General features: G+C 48.2%; 1 protein-coding gene across 4 annotated transcripts in view; it reads right to left on the bottom strand.

Annotated features, from left to right (window-relative positions):
* CSMD2 (CUB and Sushi multiple domains 2) overlaps window positions 1–24,420 on the bottom strand; it is a 689,612-nt gene that overhangs the window by 89,260 nt on the left and 575,932 nt on the right. For all 4 annotated transcript variants that reach the window (XM_027537925.1, XM_027537922.1, XM_027537923.1 and 1 more), the window contains 7 exons: window positions 22,781–22,899; window positions 22,206–22,275; window positions 19,982–20,098; window positions 16,787–16,996; window positions 10,996–11,184; window positions 6,337–6,514; window positions 5,165–5,310 (listed from right to left, as the gene is read on the bottom strand). In XM_027537925.1, the coding sequence (XP_027393726.1) occupies window positions 5,165–5,310; window positions 6,337–6,514; window positions 10,996–11,184; window positions 16,787–16,996; window positions 19,982–20,098; window positions 22,206–22,275; window positions 22,781–22,899 (1,029 nt within the window). The remainder of the gene's footprint in view (window positions 1–5,164; window positions 5,311–6,336; window positions 6,515–10,995; window positions 11,185–16,786; window positions 16,997–19,981; window positions 20,099–22,205; window positions 22,276–22,780; window positions 22,900–24,420) is intronic.

The raw sequence follows: 24,420 nt of genomic DNA, 5'->3' as shown, positions 1-24,420 counted from the left end.
AATCCTTACATTCCATTCAATTTCTACCACTTGTCTCAATAAAGTCCTTAATAGCTGACACATCCAGTTCAGAAACATGCATTGCATTTTGTTGTCATATTTCTTAGTCTCCTTTAGACCGTAACAGTTCTAAAGTCTTGCTTTGACCTTCCTTGACTTTTACACGTTTGAAAATGACACACCAGCTACCTTCTAGTATGTAACCTGTATCACATTACCCTCAGTTTAGGTCGGATTCCTCATGATTAGATTCAGGTCGTGCATCTTTACAAGGAAGCGATGCCGGGTTCTTCTCATTGTCTCCTAACAGGTGGGGTATGATTTCCCCTTCTATTAATCTTTCAGCCAGATGACTCTTATTTGGAGTCCACATTACCTAGACTATTATGCTAGAAGTAGATGTTTTCTAAAATTTGCTTCTATTTCCCAGCTGTGTGTTTCTAAGGGTATTTTTCTCTGCAATTCAAATCCTATTTTGTCACTTTTGAAACTACTGTAGCATATTGTCATAAGTCTCCTTAAGGTACTTTTCTTCTTTTTGGTTCTTCTATGAAAAGAAATTTATGTAGGGCTAAGGTTTGCCTATAAAAAGGCAAACATTATTTCCCCTACTCCATTCCCAATTTCTACTCTTTGCAAGTCTGGCTCCTTCCTTTTCTTTAGTTCTTGTCGCAAATACCACCTCTTAAGACATGCTTCCCTCAATTATTCTATATAAAGTAGATCCTCTATGCTTTTGTTTGCTATCTTATCTGTTTCTTTCATAGCATGTATTACAAATCACAAAGATTTTGTCTAAACGTGTTTGTTCCCTCTCTTCTTGGGGAAAGAAAACTATATGGGGAACAGACATTTCAGAGAGCAGGAAGCATGCACAGTCAGCGATGATAAGAAAGAACGCTTACCCTCGTCATCAACAGAAAAGTGAAATGCTATTCACCAGGTAGGCAAAAATTTAAAGTCCAGTAAAACCCAGTGTCTGCAAGAATGTAGTGCTATAGCAGCTCTATCTCCATGACGAGGAAGAGTGGGAGCTGTTAAAACTACTTTGTGAGATTGATTTGGCCTTAGCTAGTAAAACTGAGTCGGAGAAGGCAATGGCATCCCACTCCAGTACTCTTGCCTGGAAAATCCCATGGACTGAGGAGCCTGGTAGGCTGCAGTCCATGGGATCACTAAGAGTCGGACACGACTGAGCGACTTCACTTTCACTTTTCACTTTCATGCATTGGAGAAGGAAATGGCAACCCACTCCAGTGTTCTTGCCTGGAGAATCCCAGGGACGGGGGAGCCTGGTGGGCTGCCGTCTATGGGGTCGCACAGAGTCGGACACGACTGAAGCGACTTAGCAGCAGCAGCAGCAGTAAAACTGAGTATGTGAATACTTACAACCTCTCAATTCCACACGGGCATGTACCCCAGAGAAATTCTTGTTCATGAGAAGGAATGTGCAACAATGCTCATATTGTTTGAAATAAAGTAATTTAAATGCCTATTAAGAGTAGACTAGATAAACCACTATTTTCACACAATGAGATACTAGACAGCATTGAAAAGTTAAACTAATCTAGTCACATGCATCAGCATGAATTTCTAAAGCTTAATTTTGAATGAAAAAAGCAGGTCACAGAAGAACACTTACTGAACCGTTCTAATTACATAACAGAAAAACCATGCTAAATGAAACAATATGTATTTTTGGAGACATACACCTATGGAGTAAAATCATAATGAAAAGCAATGAAAGATTAGCAGAAAATTTAGCAAAATTCATAACCCTGATTAACTCTGGGGGGTTGGGCAGGGGGCATATTGGAGGTGGTGCACGGGGCTTCAAGAGCACTGGTGGTCTTTTTTGCAGGCTCAGCTCTGGGTGTTCATCTTATTTTTCTTCTTTAAATACACACATGTATGTTACACACTTTTTACAAATTGCTAATATTCTACAATTTATCAAAAACCCAATGAGTGGGTGGAAGGTGACTTCTTGTTCACTCGGCCTCTTACAAACAGTATCTCCCACCCGAACCTGCTGGCCTGCGTTGATCCTCTCACCCAGGCCCTTGCCTGCTCCTCTGGCCCGTGAGGCCTTGGTCTGAGCTGGCACTGGAGGGTCTCATGTCTCATCTGAGGGCATCAGGGGCACAGTGGCCAGGACACACAGAGGAGCAAGAGATGTCCTGGGCAGACTTACTCAGGAGAACTTGGGAACAAGGACAGCCCAGGGCAGTGCTGGGCCTCCTTCACCTATGCCTGGACCAGGTAGGGTTAAGACACAAGAGCAGGGATAAGAAACCTGGCTTTAGGAGGAGGTGACTTCATACAGATCCTTTTACTCTCCAAATACAATAATAATGATGATCATGACAATGAGGATGATGATTATTAAAACTGCCACTTGTGGAGTAACTTTGCTTTAGTTACACAAATTTTATTTCTTAATTGAATTTTTTGAGATCATTGTAGATTCACATGCAATTGTAAGAAATAATACAGAGAGATCTCATGTATTGTTTACCCAGTGATTCCTAATAGAAAACATCTCGCAAAACTATGGTATAATATCACAGCTGGGGTACTGACCCTGATACCATCGAGATGCAGAACATTTCCATCACTGTAAGGGTCCCTCATGCCGCTCTTTTATAGTAAACACATCTACTTCCTTCCCATCCCTAACCCCTCCTTAGCCATGGCAACGATGAATCTGTCCTCTTTTTCTATAATTTTTCAAATTTCAAAAGTGTTGTCCAAAATTATATATGGCTCAAGAATCATAGAATGATGTTGCTGTTCAGTTGCCAAGTTGTGCTGCGACCCCATGGACTGCAGCACGCCAGGCTTCTCGGTCCTTCACCATCTCCTAGAGTTTGCCCAAGTCCATGTCCATTGAACTGTTGGTGCCATCCAACTATCTCATCCTCTGTTGCCCTCTTCTCCTTCTGCCTTCAATCTTTCCTAGCATCAGGGTCTTTTCCAATGAGTCAACTATTTGCACCAGAGATCAAATTGTCAACAGTGAATGAAATTTAACAATAAAAAGGCACAAAGTCCTATTACATGTAACCATCTCATGAGATGGTTAGATAGCATCACTGACTCAATGGACATGAATTCGTGTAAATTCCAAGAGATAATGAAGGATAGGGAAGCCTGGCATGCTACAGTCCATGGGGTCATAGAATTGGACACAACTTAGTGACTAAACAACAATTATTACATGCAATACCTTGGATTAATCTCCAGGATTATATTGAGTGAAGAAAAGTCTATCCCCAAACATTACACATTATTGAGTATCTTTAATACTTTCTGCCTAGAGCTAAGCATTCCCCTGCATGAGTTCATTTAACTCTGTGAGATTAGGCACTGATATAATTGCCATCTTGTGGGTAATGAAGTTGAGGCTCAGAAAAGTCAAATGACAGCCTCATGGTCATGCAGCTAATATATGGCATAGGTTTGAACCCAAGTCTACGATGCTGGAGTCCACACTCTATCAGTCTGTGGGCCAGTCCTATAGAGTCAAAATAACAGAGCCTTCAAAACTAGGGTCCTGGGGCTTCCCTGGTGGTCTCGTGGTTAAGAATCCACCTGTCAATGTAGGGGACATGGGTTCAATCTGTGGTCTGGGAAGATCCCACATGCCGAGGAGCAACTGTTCATCACAACTACTGAGTCAGCAATGAAGACTAAGACAAAAACAAAACAAAAACAAAAACCTTAGGTTCTGTTCATCGGGTGAGAGGTGTGCCCAACCAGAGGGGTGTGGGTATGAAGGCAGAGCGAGGGCAGGGTCTCATCACCATGTCACGCTCACCTGGGCCAGCACTCCTGGGAACGGTGACTGGAGCCGCCCGTGCTCTCAACAGTGTTGTTTCAGTCTCTTTCTGCCTCAGTATCACTGCCTCTCCCGAGGACTTGGGGCTGAATGCATTCAAATTTCGATAAATACATGTGTGAGGTGTTAGCACCACGTGGTCTCACCCCAACAGCCAGCGCAGAGCTGCAAGGGCTGGGTTCTCCTCCCAGTTCTAGCCGTGTGGTTCTGGGCAAGCCCTCCTGCCTTCCTTGGCCCTCATTTCCTCATTTATAAAGTGGGGGTAATAATAGCTGCCTTACTAACTCACAGGATCCTTAGAGGTCATGAACTCCAAGCCCTTTGTGCTGCAGGTGAAGAAACTGAGCTAGGGAGAGACCTACACAGGTCAGACACTTGGCCTGAGGTGGAGCCAGGAATAGAGTCAAGCCTTCCTGATTTCAGTTCATATAGATGTAACGTTCTGCAAATCATAAACATGGGTGCTTATTTCTTGGCTGGGCACAAGCCCATGGAGAACTTTCTATAAGTTTTCTTAAGCTGTGTCCACTGTAATAAAAATGAGGAAATACCTGGGACCATAATCTTGGACTTTTATGAGAAAATAGGTTGTTGGTAAGGACAGACACATCTTGCATTGTTCATGCTCCTGTTCTTGAATTTTCCCCAAGTTCCTTTGTGCACAGTACTTCCTGTGGGGTCAACAGAGGCTCTAGATACCTTTGGAGTGGGACCATTCTCTAGAATGTGCTGAGGGATGAGGTGGGGCACAGGTAAATGGATAAAACAACCAGGGAGCTGATATGTGAAAGATGAATAAGAAGACTCACCCTGCTGCCTCTGAACTTGAACTTGGCACCAAGGATCAGCCTTGTGGGCTTCTCCACCCTACCAGTGTGGCAGTGAAGGAAAACTCACATTTATGGAGCCCTGTGCTGGGAGCTCTCACATCGCTACAGCTGAATTCTCATAACCCTGAGGACACTGAAGGCTTTCCTGGTGGCTCAGACGGTAAAGAATCTGCCTGCAATGCAGGAGACCTGGATTCAGTCCCTGGGTTGGGAAGATTTCCCTGGGAGAAGGGAATGGCTACCCACTCCAGTATTCTTGCCTGGAGAATACCATGGACAGAGGAGCCTGGCGGGCTACAGTCTATGAAGTAGCAAAGAGTCAGAAACAACTGAGCGACTAACACTTTGTTTCTTCTGAGGACACTGAGATGGAGAAGCTATGTCACTCGTCCCCAAACCCCAAATTGGCAAATGCAGGAGCCAGGAGGCAAGCCCAGCCTGGACTGAAAAGTCTGGCCCTCTCGTCCTTCCTGGACCAGGCTTTCATACTGACCAGAGAAAGCTATGGCGAAGATCCCGCCCATGGCTGACTCGTGGTGGAACTGGAGCAGCACCTGGTTGGATGAGCTGTACATTGTCTTCTTGGCAAAGCTCCGGCTGAAGGCTCCAAGCTGTGGGGCTGTCTTCTGTGGCCCATCCCTGCAAGAGGAAAGAAGATCCTGCATGTCATGCGTCACCATGCCTGCCTGTTCTAACTGGTGCATCAGTGGCCTTCAGTGAGCAAAGAGACACACCCATGTTGCCTTCCTGGGCCCAAGGATTTCTTCCCTGGAATTTTATCTAGTCCCTTCCATCTGATCTCAGCCATTGTCTGGAAACTCAGTGAGAAATCCATTCAGGGCAGTCAGGTGACAGTTATCCAGCTCTGGGAATTTTGAGAACAGAATGCTACTATCTCCTGCTGATTCCCAGAAGCTCTAAACAAAGGAATTTTAAAAAGATATCTTTGTTCAGAGATTCAGAGGTTTGGAAAAAACTGTCGAGGAAACTGTACTAATCAACTAGTAATTCACATTCTCATTTTAAAATTAACACAAGAAACTCTAACTGTATAACTCAGAGCTGAGCCGTCCAACTTGGTAACCACTAGGCTACACGTGACTATTTACATTTAAATTATTTAGAATTTAATCAATTTAAAAAATCAGCTCCTCAGTCACTCTAGTCACATTCGAGTGCTCGAGGGCCACATGTAGAGAGGGGCTATGATATTGGACCGCACAGATACGGAACGTTTCCATCACTGCAGACAGTTCTGTGGTCAGCATTAGCTCAGCATGAGATGCCAGTGGGACTTCATAAAATTCCACTGCACAGCTCTTCCCTTAGTCTGGGTAGCTTATCCAGTAAATGCAGAATTTTGGTTTGGACTCTGGAAACACTGAGAAAAGTCTGCTCATGGATCCAGATTCCCACACCCATTGGTATTTTGACTGACCGCCAGCAGAATGCCAGGTGGGGAACACACTGCCCTGCTAGTCCTTTCCCATCGAGGAGTCAAAAGGGCTGGTGGAAGCTGAGTTCTTAGGCCACTATGCTTGAGACCCAGGAGGCTGACAGCCATTAAAACTATCCAGCCCTTGGTTTTCTGGACTAACAAATGGGTGACCCAGCTGAGAGCCCAGCTCAAGCCCCTTTCCCTGCCGACACGGCAGCTGGCCCTACCAGACGGTGATGAAGTCTCCAGAGGGCTCTGTCTGCAGCAGGCTGAGGTTGAGGCGGACGCCATGACCAATGGGGACGGTGATCAGCCAGATGCAGTCCTGGGAGCTGGAGTAGGGACTGGGGAAGCCCGGGGAGTACACAGTGCCATTGAAGGAGGTGATGTTGCTGCCGCAGGGGACTGCCAGGGAGAGGACACAAACACAGGAGTGCTCAGATCACCTCCCCCGTGAGAATTCAGGTCATTTCCCAAAGCACGAACCGTCCTGCTCCAGGAGGCTGGGTGGGATGGGAAGACAAGGCCGGGCTGAGGATGGCTGGGCCTTGCTTTTCCTGCTGTTCCCAACATGTCACATCCCGAGAGGCCCCCGATCTTCAGCACAGGTGCCTCTGTGGGCCTGTCTCAGCCTCAAACCCTCTTTTCTCTTTCTCATTAAAGAGACCTGTCCAGGAGGAAGAACACACCAAAGCTACCACCTCTCCTTTCCTAGGAATGCTATAGTCAGGGCTTCACTATATTTACTGGGAAGGGGTAGAAAATTATGATGGTATCTTTTTATCTTATTATTCTAGGATTCCGAAGAAGGCAATGGCATCCAACTCCAGTACTCTTGCCTGGAAAATCCCATGGACGGAGGAGCCTGGTAGGCTGCAGTCCATGGGGTCACGAAGAGTCAGACACGACTGAGCGACTTCACTTTCACTTTTCACTCTCATGCATTGGAGAAGGAAATGGCAACCCACTCCAGTGTTCTTGCCTAGAGAATCCCAGGGATGGAGGAGCTTGATGGGCTGCCATCTATGGGGTCTCACAGAGTCGGACACGACTGAACTGACTTAGCAGTAACAGTATTCTAAGATTCTTGGATTGGTACTTCGACCTTGACTTAAGAGTTGTGGATTCTTGGGACTTTCCTGGTGGTCCAGTGGTTAAAAATCTGCCTTCCAATGCAGGGAACACGAGTTCGATCCCTGGTGGGGGAATTAAGATCCCACATGCCACGGGGCAACTAAGCCCGCATGCCGTATCTACTGAAGTCTGTGGTCTAGAGCCTGCGCTCCACAACAGGAGAAGCCACCCAATTAGAAGGGTGAACACACAACTAGAGACTCGTCCCTGCTCACCACAGCTAGAGAAAGCCTGTGCACAGCAAGAGAGACCCAGCACAGTCAAAATAAATAACTATTAAAAAAGCAATTGCAGATTTTTATAGTGAGGCTAAGGTTGGATTTGAATCATGGCTCAACCATTAACTTGACTAGATAGCTTCAGATTAGTAGGGTAGTCTCTCTATCTTCACCTATAAAACAGGACTAAGACCCCCTCCTCCTAGGATAGTGGTTGATCATCAGATGAACTCATGCATATAAGATGCTCAGCCAGTGTGAGCTCACAGAGAGGGCATCTGCTACACAGACATGCCCCTCTCCCCATCTTCCTATCTCCCCACAGCAACACCCACTCTTACACTCAGTCTGATCTAGGCTTTAGGCTGGGCTTCCCTGGTGTCTCAGATGGTAAAGACTCTGCCTGCAATGTGGGAGACCTGGGCTCGATCCCTGGGTTGGGAAGATCCCCTGGAGGAGGGCATGGCAACCCATTCCAGTACTCTTGCCTGGAGAATCCCCAGGGACAGAGGAGCCTGGTGGGCTGAAGTCCACAGGGTTGCAAAGAGTTGGACAGGACTGAGTGACTAAGCACACACACAAGCACTTAAAGAGTCCTGGAATTCTCCATGCTATTTGGACTTGGTCACTATGGAGGAAAATGAGAGATTCTGGGCAAAATCCCCCTGGTCCAGAACAATGAGCGTATTGGCTGGTATGGGTCATCAGTCAGACTCGTGGATGGGGGCAGACTGACCTGAGAAGAAAGCATCCCAACACCTCCAAGCAAAGGCCAGGGCTCTGGGCTCCGGCGAATGTGAGCACATCCTGAAAGTGGTGCGCATGGGCACGCCATCCCTCCTCCATGGACCAAACCACCACTCGCTGCCAGATGCAGCCAGGGGGAGCAAAGGACAGCAAGGATGCCACGGCGTGTGATTCTGATCTGTGGCATCACAATCTCCCGGGACACGGTTGAGTGTACCAGTGTCTCCCGCCTAGGGTGGAGCGTGCTGTCAACATGGAGTGTCCAGGGAACATTTGCGGGGGAGCCCCTTATCTGGTCCTGGGGAGGGGGAGGAAGTCCTGGCAGAATTCACTTTTAGACTCAGACCTGAGGGAGGACAAGGGCTATACAGGTAAGGCAGGAGAGAAGAGCAACGTTCTACGAGGAGGGACCAGCATGCGCTCAGAACCAGGGGCAAGAGGGGCAAAAATGGAAAGCATTTCAGCTGAGCTGGAGCGAACTGTGAGAGTGGAGAACACGGGGAGGTCAGCGGGGTCCAGGTCCTGAGGCATAGTGTGCGCTAGCTCCAGGGGGCTGGACAGTTACCCCAAGGGAGGTGGAAACAGCTTGCTAGCTTCTCAGCAGAGCCGTGTCTAGAGTACAGTAAGTCCCCTACATATGGATGAGTTCCATTCAGAGAGGGCATTTGTAAGTCCAATTTGTTCGTAAGTCCAACAAAGTTAGCCTAGGTACCCAACTAACACAATCGGCTATATTGCACTGCTCTGACTGCACTGTTCTGTAATAGATTTATAATACTTTTCACACATAATACACTAATGCATTAAAAACAAACAAATACAAAAAATAAAGAAAACAAGATACTAGAGTATCTTGAAAAGTAAAAGAGTACAGTACAACAGCTGGCATACAGGGGCTGGTGTTGAGTGAACAGGCAAGAAGAATTACTGACGGGAGGAAGGAAGGGAGGAGGTGGGAGACGGTGGAGCTGAACAAGTGTCGGCCATAGGAGACGGAGGGCAAGCTGCAACGTCACTCATGCTGGCTGGTGATGGCACAGGTTCTGGTTCCTTGCTGGAACTAGATGTACTTTTGCATCTTTGAAAGTTTGCCACTGTACATGAATGGTTTCAAAGGCTCACCACCCTCCCCACACTGTGAAAAGTGGACTGAGGAACACAAGACTGAAGGCTGGGAGCCGGTGACAGGCCTCATCTAAGTGACCTGGATTAGGGTGGAAGCAATGCATACAGACAGGTGGATGTATTTGAAGGGCAATTAGGATGTAGAATTAGCAAGACTCAGTGACTAGACAGGATAGGCGAGAGGCAGGCTGCCCAAACTGAGTAACAAGTAACCAGGGGACGAGAGGGGCCTTTCACTCTAGTGAGGATTTCAACGTAATGGCAGAAAGAGGACGGCTTCCATTTTAAACACATTAGGATTTAGGTGCTTCTGGATAAGTGAAGATATTTAGTGAGGAGTTGGATGTACAGGTGAAGAATTGGCAAAGAGATAAAGGTTGCAGACACAGAGAGCATTTGGAGATGTGAGGGAAAGAAGCGAAGAGAGTGTGGGAAATAACTTCAAAGAACAAAAACACTTAAGGGACAAAAAGATGACCAAAAAGTTGGCACAGGCAGAAAGGTAATTGGAAATGCAAGAGAAAATGATGTCCTCATCTAAGCTAAGGGAAGCACTGTCTTAGGAGGAAGAAGGGTTCATGGCTAAAGATGTCTGATGGGGGAAACACTGCTCTTCCATCTCCTGTGACACCATAAAAAGGAGCAAAAAGGAAACAAAAGTCCACAACGAAGCTTGTCATAGAGAGGGTGGCCAGCCAACAATTCCAGAATGGTAGACTGATTATGCATGGGTATGATTTTGAAAATTTGAAAATCTAACTGGGAATTTAATAGTTTTAGAGATTACGACCTTATAGTCTAACACCAGAATAGATCAGTTGTGCAAGCAAGGTGTCTTTATCTATGGAGAGTTAATACTTTTCCAACTTGTGGATTTTGAACCAGTTACCGTGCTGGGCACTTTACACATGCCATCTTGGAATCCTCTCAGTTCTTACGAAGAGAAGCCCCATCATACCAAGGAAGAAACTGGAGGTCAGAGAGGTGAAGCAGTTCAGAGATAAAGCCTAGGGTGATCTGATTCCAGAGCTGGGGCACTTTCTCCTGAATCATACTGTCCTCCTGCTAAACCTTGCCCTTTCAAGACAAATTCCAGCTTCTCCTCAAGAAAAAGGAAGGGAAAATTGAACGGAGATGTGTAGACATGGATAGGGACAGCATGAGCTCCTGGTCCTCCTCCACCCTGATTCTGGTTAATGAAGGCCCAGGGAAGTATCCCCTGTAGCTCTCTGATATCCTCAACTCAGATCTCTCTAGGTTCATGTAGGAGAAGGGGAATAAGTTGGGGGGTATGAAGAGAGGAACAAAACTTTTCTAGAAAGATGCTTTCTTCTCTTCTCCCTTTAGGAAAGCACCATGATTGACTCTCTACCTCTCAGCATATCAGTGTCTTTGCTTCTGACTGGGACATCTGGCCCATGAGGTTGGCTGTTCCCAAGGGCTAAGAATGTATTCCTTTGGCTTTGACCTGTGTCTCCTCCAGGTCCTCCCTAGTGTTGGCCCAGAGCTCTGCGCCCAGTCTGGATAGGCTCAGTCCAGTCCATATGAAAACATGATGGACAATGTTTGCTAGGATCTCCTAGCATGGGTGATCCCACGGAGCAGGCACATGCGTGAACCCTGTCCTGAAAAAGAATCACCAGGACTAACTGAGGAACATACCTTCACACCTGGGCAGGGGGTGGTCCCAGTTCCGGTTGGTGCCATGTTGACATGTGAGGACAGGGTGGCCCATCAGTTGATACCCTGGGAGGCATTCGAAGGTCACTGACTGTCCAACATTGTAGCCAGCTCCCCGAACAATGCCGTTGGCAAAGGGCTCTGGGTCTGGACATTCTTGAAGTTCATACGCTGGGAAAGAATAAGAGAGAAGGTTTTTTTTTTTACCCTCTCTGGGCATTTTCTCCTCACCCAGGTGTGCCAGGGAACTGGCAGGTGGCGCTAGTGATAAAGAATCTGCCTGCCAGTGCAGGAGACAGAAGAGACGGGAGTTCTTATTCCTGAGTTGGGAAGATGTCCTGGAATAGGAATGGCAACCAACTCCAGTATTCTTGCCTGGAATATTCCATGGACAGAGGAGCCTGGAAGGATACCGTCCACAGGGTTGCAAAGAGTCAGATACCACTGAGCACATGTACACACAGGGAGGTAGCAGAGAGCTGGAGAACCAAGGCATGGACTCAGATGGGCTTTTGTCATTTTCTAGCTATTGGCTCTGGCCAAGTGATTTCAGTTCCCTATGCCTTTGTTTACTTACTTAGAAAACAGTTATTGTGAGACTCTGATAGGATGATACACGCACACAGCCCTTTGCACGGTCCTGGCACGTGGCAAGAATGCAGTAAACATGCTGTCTGTTATTGCTGCTTTCCTGGGAAAGGGCGGCCCACGGAAGACAAGGTTAGATGGAACCATTATTCTTTGAGCACCTCGTTGGGGCTCAGCATTGACTTCGGCTCTTTTCTGTTGCTTATTTCATTCAATCCCAATAACCACCAAGATCACAAACACAGGAAGCAGTCAGGTGAGCACTTGAGTGGGGTCCTTCTGACTCTGAGCAATTAGAACCTCTCAAGAAGGAAGAAACAAGGGAGTAAGCCCAGTGTGGCAAGGAGAGAAACTTTTCCGAGGGAACAGCTGGGTTAGAAGGAACGTGTGGGGACACCCTGGGTGGTCCAGTGGTTAAGAGTCTGCCTTCCAATGCAGGGCGTGTGGATTCAATCCCTGGTCAGGCAGTTGGGATCCTACATGCCTCGTGGCCAAAAACAAACAAAAAGCAAACAAACAAACAAATAAAAAAAACGCAGGACAGAAGCAATGTTATGACACATTCAACAAGAGACTTTAAAAATGGTCCACATCAAAAATAAAAAACTTAATAAAATAATAGGAATGTGTGATTTTCGTACACGGGAGTCCCTCCAAAGAACAAGAAAGTTGCTTCCCTGAGAATGGGTGTGCCTGCCTTGAAAGGAGAAGCCTTAATGGGAGCAGCTGAGCCAACAGGGAGAAGTCACTGAGGGATTTGCTGAGCACACGTCAGAGAGCCAGAGCCCTCAATTATTAATAATCGGATCCACAGGACAGTAATTAGACCCACTCAGCAGGAAATCAGCAGAGGGAGCGTTCCTACAGTGGAAATTCTCAGGGGGAGTGGTTGAGATCAGTGAATGCTCGATGCAAGTCGGTGCCTCATCACGCGCAATAACAGTGCAAAGAACGGTGATCACGAAGCACTCCCTCCGTGTGATGTGTTTCCTCTCAGTGTCACACACGGAGGTCTCTGTGGGCAGAACTGGGCAGATTTCACTGGGAAATCATCAAGGCAGGACTTCCCTGGGGGTCCAGTGGTTGAGAATCCTCCTGCCAATGCAGGTGACATGGGTTTGATCCCTGGTCCAGGAAGAACGCACATCCTGGGGAGGCAACTCAACCTGTGCACCGCAGCCACTGAGCCTGCACACCACAACTACTCAACCTCCGTGCCCTCAAGCCCGTGCTCTGCAACAGAGAAGCCACTGCAATGAGAGCCCACACACTGAAATGAAGAGTAGCCCCCACTCGATGCAACTAGAGAAAGCCCACACAAAGCAACAAAGACTCATTGCAACCAAAAATAAACAAATAAAAATTTTAAAAATAAGCAAATTTTTTTTTAAAGAAGAAATCATCAAGGTAGTTGGGTGCGTTGAAAAATCGAGCAGTCCTAGAGAGACTGGGTGGGCTGGGCAGCCAAAGGGGCATGGCTCTGTCAGCAGCAACGGGTTTGGGCGATTTAGCAAATGAAGTCTTAGTAGAGACTTCTACTAAGGCACCCTACTCCAGTACTCTTGCCTGGAAAATCCCATGGACGGATGAACCTGGTGGGCTGAAGTCCATGGGGTCGCTAAGAGTCGGATGACTGAGCGACTTCACTTTCACACATTGGAGAAGGAAATGGCAACCCACTCCAGTGTTCTTGCCTGGAGAATCTCAGGGGCGGGGAAGCCTGGTGGGCTGCCATCTACAGGGTCTCATAGAGTTGGACACGACTGAAGTGACTTAGCAGCAGCAGCAGCAGCAGTCTTAGTAGAAGTGAGGAGCCTGTAGGGAGGTGACTGAAGGATGAGTGGGGCCTTTAACGAGAAGTCTCAGTGGGAAGAGAGGGACCCAACAATGTGGGCGAGCCTGAAGACTGAGGGCTGGTGAGAAGTCACGAGCAGCCTGGAGGAGAGTGGCTGGGTCCCTCTCACAGGAATCGTTTCCAGGGGAAGGAGCTGGCTTTTCACAAAGAGACATTGAAGTGACAGCTCCGGGACCGCTTTCACAGGGAGAGGAGTCTCAGAGTTTGTTCCACCAGAGGAAGCTTCAGAGGGAGAGGTTGGGCCTTGAGGGAAGACAGGACCCCTGAAGAGTGGAGTCATTAACTTCCCCAGGAAAGGGTTCCACGCAGAGAGGAGCAGTGGACGCTACAATGGGAGCAGATGCAGTTTCAAACAAAGAGACATATTTAAAAAATCAGTAATGATGAGGCCTAACATTTTGGAACAAGGTCATTTTGCTATGTTCTTAGAAACACAATCTCCTGAGAAATTTTAACAGAATACAGTAAGCCTATCAGGCTAGGAGACCTGGCAGGAGTAGCTTATGCTGCTACTAAAAACATTACGAGGATATTTACCTGAAGAAGGGAAAAGAAAACTCCAGGTTAGGAAGTTCAGAGTGTCTAACAGGAGGGATTTTGAGGAAAAGTAAGGAGTTATATTTCTTCCAGAGAAAGTCTGGGGACCACAAAGAGCTGGGACTGCTGGATACAAATGGCCTGAGTGGTGATGTAGGTCTTTTCATAAAAGAAAAACCTAGGCCGAGGGGTCGGGTGAAATTCCACGGGGCCAAGAACATGGGCCTAGGGGGCAGGGAGAATTATCTGGGCCTGACACACGGCAGGGGCCTCAGTGGAAGCAGCTGGGCCGCCAGCACTGGAGATAACCTAGTCCGGAGGATGGGCCATCATGGAGAAGCCATAGTGGAAGTTTCAGAGGTCACGTCTGAGGTGGGGACGGCCACCCTGACACCAAGGGTGGCTTCACAAGCCCTGTCTGGACTGTGGCAGCGGGCAGGCGCTGAGGAAGCAGCCAGGCCTGTGACCCAAGGGGAACATCTGGGCAAGTCCTGGTGGGGGAGCTGGCCCACCACAGAGTGGGCATTGCTGGGGCTCTCATACACTTGGGGCAACTCAGGTCAAGGTGTTGGTCCTCTGAAGGTGAGCTTGGGACCCCTCCTTCCTGTTTCCACCCTTCGCTCCCGCCTCAGGTTCCTCAGAGAATCCGGCCTCTGAACACGTGGAGCCTCAGTGTGAGTGACGTTAACGCAGAGTGCTGGCTCATGTCTGGAAGCCTCAGGGAGGAGCCCGTGAGCCTCAGGTGAAGCTTCTCAGAGGAGAAGGCTTGGTGAGTCTGGGAGGGGCTGAGATCAGGGCTCCATGGGGGCTCCAGAGTGCTGGCTCATGTCTGGAAGCCTCAGGGAGGAGCTTGTGAACCTCAGGTGAAGTTCCTCAGAGAAGGCTTGGTGAGCCTGGGAGGGGCTGAGGTCAGGGCTCCCAACTACTACTTCTACAAGGAAGTGGGGCGTCCAAGGAGTCTGCAGGACTCAGAGGGGGCAGCTCTGACAAGGACAAAGTGGGCTTAACACACAGGAACGCAGGGAGCATGTCTACTCTCACCACCTGAGCTGGACAGGGCTGTGCCTGTCACAGGGGTGAAGCCAGTGCATGGGAAGGCCCCAGAGCACTGTCCCCACCACAACGTCATCAGACCCTGCATTCATCCCAGACGAGGAGCTCAGGGACAGCCCTTGGGCCCAACTGTGTTCGCCTCAAATTCATGTAGAAGTTCTAACCCCCTGCCCTTCCCCGCCTCCTCAGAACGTGATATTTGGAGACAGGATCTTCACCTACCTTTACCTAAATTAAAATGAGGTCTTTAGTTAGGTAGTCTTAGTCGTGTCTGACTCTTTGAGACCCCGTGGACTACTCTGCCAGGCTCCTCTGTCCATGAATTCTCCAGGAAAGAATACTGGAGTGGGTAGCCATTCCCTTCTCCAGGGCATCTTCCCAAACCCAGGGATGGAACCCAGGTCTTCAGCTTTGCAGGCAGAGTCTTTACCGTCTCCACATTTCCCGTTTTGACAAGAACACCAGTGATATTGGATTAGGGCCCACCCTAATGACCTCAGACCGACAGGCAGAACGCCACGTGAAGATGAAGCCAGAGGTGGGGGTGATCGATCCACAAGCCAAGAAACGCCGATGGTCAGCAAACTGCCAGAAGCTGGGGGAAAGCAGGGAACATGTTCCTCCTTGCAGCCCTTGGAAGGAGCCAGCCCTGCCCACCCCCAATCTCAGGGCTTCCAGGCTCCAAGACTGTGAGAGAGCAACTCTGCTCTTCAAGCCAGCAGTCTGCGGTATACTGACAGAGCAGACCTAGGGCACCAATACACGCAAAGCCTGAGAGGTGTGTGTCTGTCCTAGAGAGGCACCCGACCTCGCATCTGGGCCTGAGTCTCTCCTGGGATAGACTGTGGCCTTGGGATGTATGGTGACCACTGGACAGGCCTCACTGCCCACCGAGGCTGTGTACCCTTCTTAGGCACAGGCTCGCCCAGGTAAGGCTGACCGTTGCCAGGAGCCCATCCACAGCCCTCTGGGTGCGCAGCTGCATTACCGCCAATGAAGTGGCATTTACTAGGAAAGAGGCTGGGGCTTCTCCCTGCTCCTCCCTTGGTGTGAAGGGCCCAGCTCCTTCTCCTGAGGTGTCCCAGGAGGGAGATGTCGGGCTGCCCCAGGGCCCTGGGTACAGCTGCCCAGGTGGGCACAGCTACACAGGCACAGGAGAAGTCTGAGCTGGGGCGGATGGGGCTCGATCCAGGAGGAGTGGGCCAATCACGGGACTCCAGCTGAGGACGGGGGAGCTGCGGGGAGTCCAGCCTCACACAGGGCAGCCCTCAGCGGGAGGAAAGGGTCCTGCTCCTGTCTCCGTGTGAAGGCTCAGCGGGTGCTCCAGGACTGTTACCAGAATCGTTACTGGAAACCTCCACCGCATCACAGGACGAGCTTTGCGGGGCGTAACTGACACACAGGGCAGGCCCCCAGGGAGGAAGTGAGCCTTTGGAGGCCCCGGGGCAGTGGGTAGGGGGTGGCTGGATGTTTGAGGGGGAACTGATGGGTCACTTGCTCTGAGGAAGCTGCTGACTGTTGGGTCTGGAGCCGAGACGGCGCTTTGTGCTGCTGCCCTGGGAAGCTCTTGTCCAGGGGGTTTGATAGCCTCTGCGGGGCCAGAGAGACATGTCACAGCGGTCAGGCCTGCCTTCCACTCCTTGGCCTTTGCTGGGTCCCCTCCTCCCCTACGTGGGAGGCTGGGAAGATAGGTGATGGTGGGTTAAGAGGCAGGGATGGATGGACCCTTCCTGTCCTCACCCTGATACTCCAGCTTGAATCCCGGCCGGTTCTGGGAGTGGTCGCTGTGGAAATAGACGGTGGTCTCGTGTGACGTGGAGAGCAGGGCGCTGGGAAGCTCACTCCCGCTGAATCTGCCCATCATGCGGCTGGTTTCGTAGGGGCCGTTCCGGATTTCTATGAAGTCGTGGTTGGGCTCGGTGGAGAAGTTCAGGAACTGGATGTGAGCTCCTGGGAGCAAAACAAAGGCAGACAGTGCCCAAGCAATAGAGTCTTGCTTCTGACGTGCTGACTCCTGAGAGCATCACCTGCCAGAGCCCATGTGTCCCCACCACGGACTACCCACCCAGTTAGGGGTCCCAGAACACACATGGGGAGTCACTGGTCAGCCCAGTCTCTTATCTTCAGGCAGGACTGAACTTAAAAGTGTATTATTCATTCAAAATGAAAGGCATCAGTCTTATCAGAGCTCCATCCCCACTCTATTTTATTTCATGGAAAATGAAGTTCAGGGTCAACACCTGACTTAATTTGGGATTCATATGTCTAGTATCAGTATAAGGGCAGCTTTGATAAAATAATGTTTTAACTGAAAAATACCACCACTTAAACATAACCACACTCGATCAAAAGACATGACCTTCAATACTAGTATTTTCTAGAACACTTACAATAATTCAGAAATTAGAAGACTACAACATCCCATTGGTTCTATTAAGATGCCAAGTGGAGTTTATACTTTGGGGTCTTATTAGATTAATCAAGATCTAACAACACAACAGGTTAAATGGATTTCATTAGGATCTTAACTTACATATAAATACATTCTTTGAAGAATAAGTGTGGGACTATTGATATCAATTGATTGATAAGATTTCTCAAAATTAGATTACTATTAAAACTGGGACGACCCAGAGGGATGGTATGGGGAGGGAGGAGGGAGGAGGGTTCAGGATGGGGAACACATGTATACCTGTGGCGGATTCATTTTGATATTTGGCAAAACTAATACAATTATGTAAAGTTTAAAAAAAAAAAAAACGATATTGAAAAAACAAATTTCTGAGCATAGGAAAATGTCTGCAACGTTAACTGTAAAAATCTGACTGCAAAGTAGTGTGCAGCATACCATTCAAACTTTTGTATTAAAAAAATTGAAGACTATTCACTGACTCACTAACAACATTTATTGAGCATTTGCCATGCATCGGGGCTGTGCTAGGTGAGCATTACACAGGGAGGAACAAGGTCTTTACAGGGCCCTTGTCTTCATGATGGTGAGGTCTAAGCTGTGAGTGATGATTTCTGCATGGTGGGACTACAGATACATTGGAATTTTTATAGTTTTCTCATTTATACCTTCTAATTTGCTTAGAATAAGCACACGGGAGTGAACTTTTGGCATCTGATTACTTAAATAAAGACTTGACATATACTGTTGAAGACCCTTCATATCTCCTGCCCTCTCCCACTGCTCTTCTCTCTACAGAGGCAGTCACTCTCTTGAATTCAGAAGATATCCTTCCAGGTCATGTGTTTAGATTCCTAAACGTATATCTGATTTGTTTTAAACATCTGCATTTATTATTGTATTATATATATAGTTTTGCAAGCTTAAATTCAGCATGTGTTTTTCAAGGTCTTACCTTGTCAATGCAAAGATACAGTTCATTGATTTTTAACTACTATATTAATTAATTCCATTTAATGAATTACCCAACTACACTATTCACTCTTCTATTAACATGTAGATATTTTCCAAATTACAGATGACTTTACACGGAGCACCTCTGTACGTATCCGCGGAAGCTTCACTTTGCAGTCTACCTCCCCTGTGTCATCCCCACACAGGGGCTGCTGGTCCATTGAACGGGCTCTTTAAGCATGGGCTTCCCCCGTGGCTCAGCTGGATGCCAAATTTCTGAATTGCACTGCCTGACTGCCGCCATCTAGTGGCAGAAGTTTGTAAATGCGGTGGTTTTCAAACAGAGCAGGGGGCATTAGGGACTGTTTGGAATCCAAAGTAACTTGAAAGCAAGGGATCTGGTCTTCTGTGGCTGGTCCCTGCAGGAGGCTGACTGCCTGGAGGACTTAAAGATAGAGGTCTCTGGTGGCCGAACGTCAGGCCTTACAGAGAAAGTGATGTGCCTCCCACTTACACTTCTGTTTCCCTTTGGTTGTGGCCCTCCCTCCATCCTTCTATTATCTGAGGTTCTTCTGGTTCGTGTCTGGATGCAGAGTTAGAGGGTCTCCCCGCTCCTCTTCCCTCAATATCTCAAAATCTGGAGTTCCCAAGGCTGCCAAAGTTATCATCACTTTGCAGCCTGATCATACCCCTCCAGTTTCCTTCAGAAGATGGTACTTAATATAACTCTTATCTTCTGAGGGTCATAACTTCTCCCCTCAGGGAAGATTTAGAGACATCCAAGTAGGTCGCTTTCTCTTGAAAGCCTCTTCTCCATCAGAAGACCCACTTTAGGATGAATAATAAAGGACAAAAGAGGTGGTCTTGACTTCTGAGGTCACAGACTGGGGGATCACAGGTCTGTGCAGGAGTGACATTTCATTCCTAGGCGCAGAGCAATGACTTGGATGACCTATGTGTACAGCCTATAATTTCTTCGTCAACACAAATCCTTTGTCTCTTCAACAGAAACATTAGGGGTTAAATTATATTCCCAGTGCACAACATATGAACCTTCAGTAATTAAATTTTGTACCCAGATCAGTGTCCTCTACACCCCACCAACCCTGATGTCTACACACACACACGACATTTCCCAACCTCTAAGGCCAGCTAGAATGTGAGTATAAAGAATGCAAACTCAATTTCACATTGACCTTGGCTCAATTTAATTAGGATGAGAAATTGGATATTGGAGTTAAAAGCCCAGGTTGAAGTCTAGTCTCAGTAAAATAGATTGTCTTTTTCTTTTTTCAACCATCCCTGAGCAATTTTTCATTCCACATTCCTGGATTTTTGCTCACTGCTCTAATGATAAAAATAATAATGGTAATCCCTAAAGTTTTTTCCCTACTTTATGTTCCCAAAGCACGTTCATCTCTACCATTCCTAATTGATCCTCTGGACTGCACAGGAGCTCAACAACTGAGGAAGCAGAGAGGCAGAGAGCTGAACTGACTCAGCCAAGGTTATGCTGAGTGATGGCAGCAGACAGTTGCTTTAAGCCCAGAGGCCTGGGCGTGAAGACTTACCAAAGCCCACGGGCAGTGCTATTTTCCAGGAGCAGTCCATGTTGCTGGGGTAGTTGCCTGGGAAGCCGGGGCTCAGGATCACCCCCTCCATGTCTTCCACTGTTCCCCCACACTGCGCTGTGACCGTGAGACCAGACTGGGGGTTAGCACAGCAATGAGGCAAGAACAAGGCCATGCAGCATTTGGACTTTCCTAAGTTAATTTCCCTTTGAGAATCCAAAGGGACCTTTAATTCATCTCCCTAAAAAACTGCACACAAGAGAAAACGGAGGATGTACATCCAGGAAGGGAAGAAGTATACCCTATGTCTGCCCTGCAGTCCACAAACCCAAGTTATGGATGCTTGACCTTGAGCATGCCCTTCAAAGGTCAGTTTCCTTAGTGAGGTCATGTAGTAAAAATGGTGTGCCCCAAGAGAAGTGTGACTGTCTCCTACACAATTCCCCAAATCTCCCTCTTTTCATTGTCCAATCAGCTCTTCCAGGACTGGAAAACAGGAGGAAGGAAGGGGACAGACAGTGACATGTTAAGTTCCTGCTCTGTTCCAGCGCCAGCCCAGGCTCTTATTCCACGGGGCTGGGCGGTCAGCAGAGGAGCCCCACCATGAGCCCACCCTCAGAATGCTGACACGCACCCTGAGCCAAAGTGACTATGAGCCAACCACAAGGGGCTGGGGCATCTGAATCTCCAATCGAAATGACTTCAGAGTCAGAGTTGCCTGAAGTTGCAGGGCTGGGGCACAGATGCAGCCTGGCCAGTTCATGTGGATTCTTTTTTTTTGGCTCAGACGGTAAAGCGTTTTCCTGCAATTCGGGAGACCAGGGTTCAATCCCTGCATCAGGAAGATCCCCTGGAGAAGGAAATGGCAACCTGCTCCAGTACTCTTGCCTGGAAAATTCCATGGACAGAGGAGCCTCATAGTCTACAGTCCATGGGGTTGCAAAGAGTCGGACATGACTGAGCAACTTCACTTTTGACTTTATTAGGAAAGGTTGTGTGTGCAGAAAGGGGTTAGCCCATCACGGAAGGCCAGAAGAAGGAGCCGAGGGGAGGAGTATGTGCCGTGTCTATGTAGACCCCTTCTCGGGAGAGGGTGACTGAAGCATACAGATCTGAAGGGAACAGTGCTTGCATGCAAAGCAGGGGCTCCAGCACTGATTCCCCCCACCCCACCCCCGGTCACAGTCCCAGTGCCCCCACTTCCTGGGTGACTGGGGCCAGCTCTAAGTTCCCCCAGCCCAAACCTCCAGCCCTGGGTCTCTGCCCCTCCACAGCACTTGTGCCACAGGGCGGTTATAAGGTTACAACAGACAGGACTTCACTTCACTTGGGACAGGGCCTGGCATGCACAGTACACCCTCAGCCCAGGGTGGCTGCAGGGCTCTCAGTGGTTCCCCGGGCAAGGCCTTCATCATACAGGATGAGGAAAAGGGCGGATTGGTCCCATTGCTGACTGCTCTGCATACGAAGAGGCCCTGCACCCTGGAGAGAGCACAGAAGGGCAGGGCCATGTGCTCCAAGGACATGCCCTTGGCTCACCTTGCTTCCCACTCCAAGTTCAGCCTTGCACTTGCCAGTTGGCAGGGCATCAGGGAATCCTAGTTCCTCGCTCTGCCACTTTCTTTTGAATCCTAAAAACCTTAGTTTTCCTCTTTGCAAAACTGAGGGTGATGACCCCTGCCCTGAAGAGCTTCAGCAAGGAGACATATAACTCAGGGCCTGGCACGTGGCAGACCCTTGATAAACAGACGTTCCCCTTGCCCCAACCTGACTAGATGCTTCTGAGCATGGAGACTCTGTATTTCCTTGTACCCAGTGATCTCTTCATCACTACTCAGCACAGAAACCAAACCAAACCAAGTCCTCCTTCCACAGGGCACGCTCAGCCTTTCTCCATCAGTGTATTCCATCTGTCTGTCCTATGAAAAGTCACAGGGGGAAGCCCCAAAATGCCCAGAGGTTCCATATGGGGTTTGGGGTCATATGGAATCAGAATGGTCATCATCAGATTTTGGAATGGGCAAGCCACTGCTGTATTTCATTTGGTGGACAAAGCCTGAGATTAAAGCTTACAAAAAACCTCAGTCTAAAGATCACACCTTCGAGCAGACCTGCAATACCAGACTTCCTTTGGATTTGAACTTGATTCCAGTGAGATGTCCCTGAACTCAAAGCCCTGGTAGAAATGGATTTGAGTGGATTGGAGAAGTAGGTGTTCTCTTACCAATACAGAGAGGCGGAGGGTAGTTCCAGCGCCGCACGGTCCCGGGCATGCAGGAGATGTGGGCGTGGCCCTAGGGGAATCAGGAACAGGGTGGGCTGGCTGCCCGCATGGGCACAACTGCATGTACAACCTGGAGCAGGGGCTTGTTCTTAGGCTTTGGGTTAAGGAGCAAGATACATGGATCCACCGGGGGTTGGGGCAAGAGGTAGAGGGAGAGAGCTGGGGAAGGACACTTATTAACAGCCATTACTAAAGAAATCTCATTACTAAAGGTTCCTCATGAGACTCCTTTAATTACTAGATTCTTTCATCGCCTTCAAAGAGGAATTAAGTTTTCCTAGAGTCTAATCAAATCGAAACTTTGCAGGGACACATCTGAGGCTGGCTTGTGCCAAATGGCCAAAGTCAGCACTTTGTCTTTTGCAGGAACAGCTCCAGGAGGGGACAACAGTCCCTGAGGGATCTGGGGAGCTTCTCTCTGTTCTGTGGTGACTGCAGCTCTGCTGGGAGGAGGCTGGCTGATCCCAGCTCAGGGGATACCTTTCCAGTCCTGGGGGGTGGCCAACAGAAGGTACCTGGAGGGCATATCCTGGCTCACACTGGAAGGAGACCACATCGTTCACCAGGTAGCGCTCGCCAGTCTTCACCCCATTACTGGGCACAGCAGGTTCTGGACAACTGCTCAGGCCCACCGCTAGACCAGACAGAGACAGATGACAGGAGAATGGACAAGTCCGTCAGGCTGATGCACCAGCAGGCTGAAGGCAGTGCTGGCAGTGAGGAGGAGCTGCCTCCCGGCTGTGTCCCTCTCTGCTTTCTCTCCTCCCAGCCTCTAGGCCCGTGTTTCCCAAGCCTTTCACCTCCCAGCACGTGGGAAAAATCAGAATGTGTATATGGCCCAGAGACCCAACAGATCAAAGCCTCCTGGAGCAGGTGGCTATCATCTGGGAACTCTGACTGTGCCCCCAGGCTCAAAATGATACCACACTGCTGTCACCCCAAGAAGTTCCTTCATCTCTTCCCATGCAACTTCTGTCCTCTATGTGCTTTTAAGAAGTGGATGTGATGCCTGGAAATGAAAGCTGCTTGGGCCTGAATCCACAGATCTCAGCATCTGGGACAAAAGATTTCAAGGACAGTATTAAAACAATCATCAAAGTAAACTGGAAGTCCTTCATCTCAACTGTCACCTTGTCTTTTTTTTCTCCACTCTTTCCTGCCCTCCAAGTAAAAGGCAACTAGTATTTACTGAGGTGCTCACGAGATAGTAACCTGAGACCTACTTACTGGAATGGAAGTGGTGGACAGAAGGAGGAGGGGCAGAGAGAAAAAGAGAGACAGCAAGAGCAAAAAGTGTGGTAGGAGAAAGATGGGATGGAGACAAAGGTCGAGACAGAGAGAGAAAGCCAGAAGGACACAGACAAAGGTCCATTCTAATTTCTTTAATTGAAAGTCCATTCTAATTTCTTTACATGGCAGTGGTGAATTTTATTTAAGCCAAGTTTACAACAAAGGAAGACTTTTTTTAAAAAATCATAAGAAATTTATTACTTTTGAAAGCAGATTGGTCATTTCCATTTCAATTAAATAAACATCAAATATGAGTCATAGCAATAGACAGGACTTTTGTATCCTGCAAAACCATTTGCCTCTACAATAGCAGTTAACTCTTCCTTTCTGTACTCTCTTTGTAGATGATCTACAAAATGGAAATGTATCTACAGGGTCTTGGCTCCTAGGAATTTCAGTCTCCAAATACTAAGGGAGACCTCTGATATCCCCTAGCTTCTTCCACTGTGAGAGGACAGTGCACGATAAACCACCAGTCATCTTGAACAGCAACAGCAGAAAAAGAAAAAAAAAAACTCAAAGAGGTGAATTTTTCCTGGGAATGAGGCAGTAGGATAAAAAGGAGATTTAGGAAAGAAGTCTCTCTTCGGAACAAGAAAGAAAAGAGAACATTCTAGGGAACATTAAAGGACTCAATTTTAAATACTGGATAAAGAAACAAAACTGGAGAGAACAGAGGAGAGAGGGTGAAAGGAAAAATGTAAATTCTTCAAGAGCCTAGGATACTTCAGCCCACCAGGTGACTGCGGTCTGAGAAGTCCTTGGAAGGAAGGTCTCAGAGGTCCTTGTCCTGTCCTCCACCCTGCAGGATCTTGGCTTCAAGCTGCCCTGCACTTTCTGACCAGCTGATCATTTCAGTTCTTTC

Source organism: Bos indicus x Bos taurus, chromosome 3 (genome assembly GCF_003369695.1).
Source record: "Bos indicus x Bos taurus breed Angus x Brahman F1 hybrid chromosome 3, Bos_hybrid_MaternalHap_v2.0, whole genome shotgun sequence".
NCBI classification, from domain to species: Eukaryota; Metazoa; Chordata; class Mammalia; order Artiodactyla; family Bovidae; genus Bos; species Bos indicus x Bos taurus.
This window is presented reverse-complemented; position numbering and strand designations above follow the sequence as displayed.